The following is a 9732-nucleotide window of genomic DNA, read 5'->3' on the forward strand; positions in this document are numbered from 1 at the left end:
GCAACTCTACAAATATTTTGTATTTGCTTATATATGTTTCCTCCCTTCCCTCCCCCAACAGATTATAGATCCCTGACGACAGGGGCTGTTTGATTTTTGTCTCTGTGTCCCTCCTTCCCTCCCCCTCCCCAGTTCCATCGTAGGAGACTTCCCTATTTCAGTGAAATCATAGGTCCGCTCCCCGTGCCAGTCCACAACACCTACTGCAGTGCCCGACCTGACATGTCAGGCCTTCGATAAAATGCTTGCTGACTTGAATAATGGGAGAGAGAGACCTGCAGGAAGTAGCCAGCCGTGAGAAGAAAATGTGTTCTGTGAAACAAATGCACTTCAAAAAAGGAAAGAGAAAGAAAGAGGCAAATTGGGCCATTCACTTTACCTACATCTTTTTTTTTCCATGAAGCTAAATAAATGAGGACAAAGTTCAAAAACAGAGGAAAAGAAATTGGCGGGATAGAGGGGAGCCAAAAATCAGAAGAGAAAATGGAGCGGATCAGATTGTCTCATGACCCAAACATTCAGATGAAACCCTAAGAGTTTAGAGCAGGAGATTATTCCCTTGCCAGCGCTCACCAAGCTCCACATTTGGTGGCTGAGTAATAATTATTTTGGCTACAGCTTTCATGCCATAGGCTTCAATTTCCCTTCTCTGCCTGAGATACCCGGAAATGTTCATGACTCTGCCCTCCAGTCCTATCAGTCAGTCAGGGTGTGTGTTAGCCAACATGCTAAGCACTAGGGATGCAGAGAAAGATGAAAAAAGTCCCTGCCTTCAAGAAGCTTATATTCTAATGGGAGAAACAACCTATCAATAACTAGATATATTCAAGGTATATATGGAGTAGAAGGAAGGCAATCTGAAAGGGGACGGCATTAACTTTAGAGGAATCAGCAGTGCTCCCTGTTAGGGACACTGGACGCAGAGTCGTCACAATGGGAAGTCTAAGAGGCTTAGAAAGTCATTTTGTTAAGACCCAGTTAACCATGAGTATAAGGAAATGCTGCCACAAAAGGTTGGCCTCCCCCAGGGTGAGCCTACCCACTTGAACTGCTGCTAAGAGACTTGGTGGCCTCATATCTTTCAATGTCTTCTCTCAGTGACCACAGCCTCTATATCAAAGGTCTGAACTAATTCTAGAAGCTTTCAAATATAGTTGAAAAGGTAAAGCTTAGGAGTTTTCTTCCTTTTTCGTGTCATGGACGGACTAGTGAAATATGTTGACCTCTTAGAATATTATTTTGAAATACATAAAATACAAAGGAAACCAGTCATACTGAGATACAGTATTGGAGACAGGAAGAGGCCAACCACACGCTGTATAGCTGCTCCAGGCATAAATAGAGTAATTTCAAAGTAGTGATGACCAAAAGCTATTTCAGGTTACCTACCACAACTGTAACGTGATATGAAAACATCTATAATTGTTATTGATGACAAAGTGACAGGTATTGCTAATACTGCAGATTATTTCCTACATTCGTAATTTAAGGAAATGCTCGATTTCAATTGGAGGTTGGTGAAAATAAATATTAATTTATTTTCCATCCAAGTTCATGGATCCCTGGAAATCTTTCCATGGACCACTTAGGAGTTTGTGGACCTGGGTTAAGATTCCCCTGGCTTAGCTCCATAACTCCCCTCTGGTCAGGCATCCATGTCCCACACTTCCCACACCCCCATGTCCTGTCACCAGGTAACTTCTGAAGCTGTCCTCTTTCATGTACCACAATATATGGAAATATTTGGGTCTTTAAATCCTTCTCATACTAAACCTATATGCTCGCAATGCCTCCTCCTGTGACATTTGACCTGCCTCTTGAGCCTCTGTGGCCAGATAGGAATTCAAGTGATTTCCTTTAAAAGTCTAGTTGTTCACATATTTAAAAAATAATCCTTCTCCTCATTTCTCACTCCTCCCCACTCCCCCCACCCAAAAAAACCCAAACAACCAACAACCCTACCCACCTAGATTCCAGTAACAACGCACACGCACACGCACACGCACACACACACACAGCCATGAGTCAAGGAAAGTAAAGGGACATGGGAAGCCCAGCTTCCTAGAATTAGTAGAGAGAAAGCCAAATCAGGTGGGTCTGTCTCTTAGGTCTTCCTGACGTTGTGTTCTCTGCTGTATTTTGTCGGCTCTAGCTCGTGCCAAAGCTGTCCAGAAACTACCTGAAGGAAGGCTACATGGAGAAAACAGGACCAAAGGTGGGATACACTGCTAACTATTTTCTACCACAAAGGACAATCAGACACTTTCATTGTTTTTTGCTGGGGCAAATGTGATGGCAAGTTTAGAGGCAGACAAGTGGCACAATGGATAGAGGGCTGGACCTGAAGACAAGTAAGATCTGAATTTATATCCAACCTCAGACACTTCACTCTTGTGTGACCCTGAGCAAGTCATTTAATCTGTCTGCCTCAGTTTCCCCAGCTGTAAAATAAAAAATCATAATAGCAGCCACTCCCCAGGTGGTTATGAGGATCAGTTTAAATAATATTTGTAAAGCACAGTGCCTGGAACATAGTAAGCCCTCGATATATGCTTATTTCCCTTTCTTCCTTCTCAAAGACAGAGAATAACTAGAGTGATCTTTCACTACTCAAAACAAATTCCCCTGGAGCCCAGTTTCTTCTTTTACCCCTCCTCTTTAAAGGCTTAAGCTGGGACTAATTTTTCTCTTCTGTTCATTCACTCTTTGTGAATGACTGGGCTCAATGACTTAGTGGTGGAAGAATGGAAGCTGGGAATACTAAGGCAGCCCTTTGCTGACTTTTTGTGAACAATAGAGAAGGTCTTGCTACATTCCTGGGGCGCACATCTCAGATATGGCTGTGTCCCAAACCTGAGAACCATGATCCCCTTTGAGAGACCTAACAGTTTTCAGTTGTTGAGTGGTTTTTTCAGTCATGTTCAACTCTATGACTCCATTCAGGGTTTTTTGGCAAAGATACTGGAGTAGTCGCCATTTCCTTCTCCAGCTCATTTTACAGATGAGGAAACTGAGGCAAACAGGATTAAGGCCTTGCCCAGGGTCACATAGCAAGTAAGTATCTGAGGCCCAATATGTGAGGAAGATAGTCTTCCTGATCCTGGGCTTGTTGCTCTGTCCACTGCAATGCACCACCTAGCTCTCCATCTCCTAACAGGTATAGCTATAGAAAAGTAAAATGGACTTTCACAGTAAGCTCCCCTCCTCAGAAGCCTTTGAACAAGTATTAGTTGACTGTTTGTCAGATGTGTTGCAGAATGGACGTCTATCCAGGTAAGGACTGGACTAGATGTCCCCTTGGTTCCCTTCCAACTGTGAGTTTCTGTGATTATCTTACTAGTCACGACTAGAAAACTTTCAGGGGAAAATAATTTGACAGCAAAAGATTGAAATTTCCTGACAACCTGATTAATTATGAACTGGCTGGGGGAGGGACAACATATATCTTAGAATCACAGACTCCCAACATCTCCAAGCCAGAAGGAGCATTAGCAATCATCTAGCCTAACCTCTGCCTTTTTACACTTGAGAAAACTGAGGCCCGAGGAGGGGCAGTGACTTGCCCACAGTCACAACCTAAGTTAATTGGATGACTGGAACTAGAACCCAATTCTCCTGACTCTGAGGTCAATGCTTTAATCATTTGTTTCTGTTGCTTTAGCAAACTGAAGGCTTCAAGAAACGTTGGTTCACCATGGATGACAGACGGCTCATGTATTTCAAAGACCCTCTGGTAAGGGCACAGATTGTATTGTGTTTCCTTTGAAACTGAGGATTTCTAGAAGCATGACTTGCTGACTTCCAACTGTTACTGTGAGAGGACAAAATGAACACCTCCCTCCCCCTCAAAAACTGAGGGCAGCATACGTCTTTCTCCCTCCCCCCCAAAAATAGGGATGATGTCTTCCTCCCTGCTTCCCTCCCAGAAATGGGGGTGATATATGTCTTACTCCCTCCTTTATACTCCCACCCAAAATGGAGGTGATGTCTCCCTCCCCTTCTTCCCCCCAAATAGGTGCAATGTATGTTTGACTCCCTCCTTCACCCCCCAAAATGGGGGTAACATATGTCTTACTCCCTCACTTCTGTCCTCCAAAATTGGGGCAATGTATTTTACTTCTCATCCCAAAGACAGGGGCACTATATGTCTTATTACCTTCACCCCCATGTCACTCCAGCCGCCATGATTTTTCTGTGCCTCGGGTACTATGAGAAACCTTGAGATACTTCAGAGCAGCATATAAATAATCCACGGGTCAAAGCCAATGTGCCTGAGACTCTCCTAATTGATGGAGATTGATTACTCAATGTTCCAACACCTACATGAGGGGTAGAGTTGGCAAGAGCTTGAGAGGAGCAGAGAAATCTTGGTCTTCTGGCTTCTAGCTTCAAGAAACAAGACACTGGATTCCAAATTCTCTTCAAGGAAAGGTCTCTGAGGGGAGAGAAAGATTCTGGGAAGAAGCCAGCATGTAGAGAAGTGGGCATGTCCACCATATCCCCATCCCCAACTCATTATACTAGAGACTTCAGGGAATTTCCTCATGGGTAACAGTGTCTCACGTTCTGCCAATACCACCCCTCCCCGTAAGTGTGGAGCATTGAGTAGTGGGGCTTTCACCGATGAGGAGAGTCTTTTGCAAATGACTTTGAGCTGAGATTACATAAGTGTCCTGCTTTCCTCATTGAGAGGAGACTATACTTTTCTAATCAGGAATTTTTCAATCCTCACCTCCTCCCAAGATCCTCAAAATAATGACTAATAATGGTTCCCAAAGCAACTGAGTATCTTATCTCATCTGATTTGATCCTGTTGAGTGCCCTGTGTGGTAGGTACTATCATTATTGCCATTTTACATCTGAGGAAACCAAGGCTCGGAAACAGGTAAAGTAAAGATGGAGGAACAAAGAGCATTCTGAAATAATTCTCATCAACCACTGGCCTTCATGCTCATCATGACCCATGGAGTTGTGGTTGTATTCTCAAAGAGGACCATAACATCAGGAAGATAGAGTCATGACTTGCAAGAGAATCAGATTTAAGTGAGGGAAGGCTGTGCAAAGTCACCAGCCTCACTTTCTCCTCCAGAATCATCTGGGTCCAGTGGCCACATATAGATCAGGATGACAGGAGATAGCCCCATAGCCTTCTCATCAATGATTCTACCTCCAGATTTTTCCCTGTTCTGGCTCTCCTCTGGTTGGGGGGAAAGGCTAGCTCTCATTGGAGGAACCATTTCTCTCAGTGCCAGCTTACCATTGATATACAACAGAACTCAGTATGGAACCCATCAATTCCAGATTCCATGAACTTCTCTAACTGGTCTCTGAACTCTAGGACCATCTGTAGGATGGGGAGAAGTTATTAAGGCAATACAATTCAATTCAATGAGCATTTTGTGCTGTGCCTACAGTTTGCCAGTCACTTTTTGATTCTACCAAGCACTAAAGGTACAGATACCAAAGTGAGTAGTCTCTGCTTTCAAAGAGCTTGTGTTCTATTGGGGGAACATATGTATTCACAAATAAGTAAATACAGGACATATACAATAATAATATTCAACAATAACAGTATATACAATGATAACAACAGCATTTATGTAGTGCCTACTGTATGCCAGACTCCACGCTAAGGCCTTTACAGATACGCTCTCATTTGGTACTCATAACAACCTTGAGAGATGGGTGCTGATCATAAAATAATCAAGCAAGCATTTATTAAGTTCCTGATATGTTCCAGGCATTGTATTGGCACCTCGAATACAAACGCATAAAACAAAGCAATCCCTGGTCACAAGGACATCATACAAGTCCAGTTAGATGTGGAAAGCTGCTTGTTCCTCCCTATTCCGTCCTGTCTCAGGCCCTGTACAAGAAACCAATTGTCCATAAGTTATAGGAAACTCTCAGGCTCCCAGTGGAAGCATTGTAGGGAACAGGGGAGACCAGACGATTTCAGAGAGCCTCTCCTGTTCCCATAACCATAATGTATGATATTTCCCTCCACTCCCTCCTTCCAAAGTTGCCACATCTTATGCAGGTAGTTTAAGTGATTTCTACAGTCCTGTTAGTGCCCCTTTTCCCCACCCCACGTCCACATCCACCTATGGTATCACCCAATAGGGAACCGAGCTCCAGATTTCTCTGATCAGAACAGTAGCCTAGGAACCTCAATTAGCAACTGCCCAAACACAAAAACAAAGCATTGATCAATTCTGCAACTGTGAAGTTTCTGGAGTGGTGTGGCAGCCACTCCATCTTTACTTCCAATATCCATTCTCAGAGGACAAAAGTAGCCCCAAGTCTTGTCTAGCTCTGGAATATAACTGCCAATTAGGGAAAATCAAGGTCCTTTCATAGGATCGGAATTGGGAAGCTGGATGGGACCTTAACAGACCGTTTAATCCAACCCCTTTCTTTTTCCTAAAACCCAGAGAGGTTAAGTCACACAGATAGTGAGTTGGGTAGCAGAAGAAAGGTTGGAATGTGAGGAACTGAGAATGGCAGAACTGATGGGAGGGAGAGAAATAAGTGGTTATTAATTTTAATAATGATAATAAAATTTTTAAAAGAATGTTACAACTGGAAGACATGAGAGTTCGTATTGTCCAACCCCCTTGTTTTACAAACTGAAATGAGTGACCCTGGACAAGTCATCTCACCTTGAGCTTTCCTTTCCTCATCTATAAAATAGACACTTTAATACCTGCACTACCAAGTAGCAACTATGTAAAGAAAATATTTCTTTCAAGTGCTATCAAAATGTGAGGTTTCATTGTTAGCGTTGATTTATTGAATGCTATAACGGGGAAGATGCAGTGTGGTATTTGTACAAAGATGTCAGATCAGAGACCTCATTGGTATAAAGAACTGTTGGTAGGAAAAGCCCCTCCACCACGGCAAACTTAACTTTTCTGCAATTTACAGTCTTTGAGAGCTAAGTGGCCATTGAGGGGGTTGAGTCACTTGGCCAAGCTTATGAAGCTAGAATGAGTCAGAGGCAGGATTTTAATCAGGTCTTTCTGACTTGATATGGGTTGTGTACCATTATGCTCCTTGTACAAACATTATATTTCACTTTTGTAAAAAGTCAGCAGCTCTTATTAAGTGCCTACTATGTGCTAACCACGGTGCTAAGCCTCTGGGAATACAAAGAAGGGCAAAAGATGGTCTCTGCCTAATAGGAGAGAGAGTCTGCAAAGAACTAGATACAAACATACTATATATAACAGGTTAAATAGATCATCTCAGAAGGAAAGTGGTAGAGTTAAGGAGGATCAGGAAAGTCTTCTTAGAGAAAGTGAGATTTGAGCTGAGATTTGAAGGAAGCCAGGAGGCAGAGATGAGGAGAGAAATGGGATATGCTGATGCTTCTCAAGAACTTCCATTTACATTATCTCATTTGATTGTCAGCACAATCCTAGGGGGTGGGTGGGAAGGGAAAGTATTGTTTTTCAGAGAAGGGCATTAAGCTTCTGAGAGGCAGAGTAAGTTTAGGGTTACAGGGTCACACAGTCAGTGACCCCAAAGGAGCCCAGGTCTCTTGACTGGCAGGCCAACACTGTTCATCCTCCTCAGCACTGTACATAAACAGGCATAGACTCATGTGGTTTGTTCAGTCTGTTCAGACCTACACAACTCTTCATGATTGCATTTGGGGTTTTCTTGGCAAAGATACTAGAGTGGTTTGCCTTTTCCTTTTCCTGCTCATTTTACAAATGAGGAAACTGAGGCAGACAGAGTTCAGTGATTTGCCCGGGGTCACACATGCTAGTAAGTGTCTAAGGTCAGATTGGAACTCAGGTCTTCCTGACTCTGGGCCCGGCTCTCTATGCACTGTACCTCCCACTTTCCTCTGAGAGCGTGAAGGCTTTCCTGGTCTCTGCCCACAATGGCTGCTGCTCTCCCTCCCAAACTACCTTGTATTTAAGAACTGTATACATTTATATCTATCGATCTGTCTGTCTGTCCGTCTATTTATTTATATACTTGTCTTCTCCACTAGACACTTAGTAATAGACTTAGAACATACTGAGAGTAGGCATTGTGTCATTGTTTGCACTCGTAACCTGAAAACCCGACATATAGTAATAAATGCTTTCCTAAATACTCACTGCCAGATTGATTTCCTCCTCCTCAGGACGCCTTTGCCAGGGGGGAGGTGTTCATTGGCAGTAAGGAGAACAGCTACACGGTTCTGGAGGGCCTTCCCCCTTCCACCCAGGGTCACCACTGGCAGCACGGCATCACCATCGTCACCCCTGACCGAAAGTTCCTCTTTGCCTGTGAGACGGAAGGTGACCAGCGGGAATGGATTGCAGCCTTTCAGAAAGTGATTAACAGGCCAATGCTGCCTCAGGAGTACGCAGGTGAGAGGAGCTGTCCCTGTTCATGTTCGCCTGGGGGGGTCACTAGAGATTGGGTAGTATATTTTCGGTGAATATTTGACCATCACAAAAGCAAGGATGACCTCAGGACAAGCTTGGACACACACAGAGAGCCAAGAAAACTCCTTCTCAAGAAAAAATTTCCCTTTCCTCCCATCCCCTTCCCCCAGGTTCCTACTCCTATACCTCATTTCCTGCCCCACCTCCACATGGGGCGGGATCCAGCCCCTCTCAAAAGAGTTATTTCTCACTCTTCATTTAGCTGCCTAGAGGAGAAGGGGTGAATCAACAAGGATGCTTTCACCTCCTTTTTTTTCTGGCCCTCTTAAAGTGTTTCTATTTTATCATCTCATTAAGTCCCCATGTTCTCCCCCTTTTCATTGGTGAAAGGGAGAAAGGAGGGAAAGGGCAGCAATGGAGGAGGGAGATACTGCAATTTCATAACCCTGAGCCTGGCTGTGAGACAGGACCCTCCCCTGGGAGCATGGTAGTCATGGAGACTGAGATCCTGGGTTGAGCATCTGAGGGGAGCTGAGGTCACCATATCTTGCTTTAGGGTGGGTGATAGCAAGAGGCACTGAAATCACATCTTCAGTCAGTGAGCGACCAGGTCCCTGGGGTAGAAAGAAGACAGGAGCCCCAAAACCATCCTCTCTGGGTTTCCAAAATCAAATGGGAACAGCTTTGTTTCTGGGGAGGCAGGGGGACTATTGGCAAAGCCATCTGTATAGGAGGAGTCAGAGTATGGTCCTGCTGTCGTTGGGATGGTTATGTTCCTGTCAGACAGGGATGGCATTGTGTTCCAGTTGTATCTCACTGTAACAGAGTCTGTGTGTGTGTGTGTGTGTGTGTGTGTGTGTGTGTGTGTTTGTGTGTTTGTGTTTGTTTTTCCTATTTCAGTGGAAGCCCATTTCAAACATAAACCTTAAAGAGAGATTGACTTTGAGGGATCCAAGGACACAAGATTCTGTTTACAGAACGACCTGGTTTTATTTGACATGTAAAAAGCAAAGAGGAAAAAAAAAAAGACAAGCATCCACCTAATCATGTTGGCCGCCAACATGGGAGTAGGTTGGTGGTGAAGGCAGAGGCCAGAAGACTGACAAAAGAAAATGGAGCAACCTCTTCTCCCTGGAATATCTCCCCTGTTGCCATGGGGCCTGATTTTTTGCGAGCATCTGCTGTTTCCAGTGGCTACGTTTTCACTCACAACCATTGTGTATGCCTCACTACATTAGAAAAGGGAGCCTGGCTGATGGCCTCACTGCCTTGCATCCACTTTGGGGAGGGGAGTAGGAATCTGAACTCAAGTCCTAGGGCTGCCCCCTTGGTCTTGGTGCCCAGT

General features: G+C 44.2%; 1 protein-coding gene across 2 annotated transcripts in view; it reads left to right on the top strand.

Annotated features, from left to right (window-relative positions):
• ADAP1 (ArfGAP with dual PH domains 1) overlaps nt 1-9317 on the top strand; it is a 163986-nt gene extending 154669 nt beyond the window's left edge. For both annotated transcript variants that reach the window (XM_072597780.1, XM_072597779.1), the window contains 4 exons: nt 2153-2215; nt 3662-3733; nt 8141-8369; nt 9288-9317. In XM_072597780.1, coding sequence (XP_072453881.1) covers nt 2153-2215; nt 3662-3733; nt 8141-8369; nt 9288-9316 — 393 coding nt within the window. In that variant the 3' untranslated portion in view covers nt 9317. The remainder of the gene's footprint in view (nt 1-2152; nt 2216-3661; nt 3734-8140; nt 8370-9287) is intronic.
• The last annotated feature ends 415 nt before the right edge of the window (nt 9318-9732 follow it).

The sequence above is a fragment of the Notamacropus eugenii genome, chromosome 3 (genome assembly GCF_028372415.1).
Source record: "Notamacropus eugenii isolate mMacEug1 chromosome 3, mMacEug1.pri_v2, whole genome shotgun sequence".
NCBI classification, from domain to species: domain Eukaryota; kingdom Metazoa; phylum Chordata; class Mammalia; order Diprotodontia; family Macropodidae; genus Notamacropus; species Notamacropus eugenii.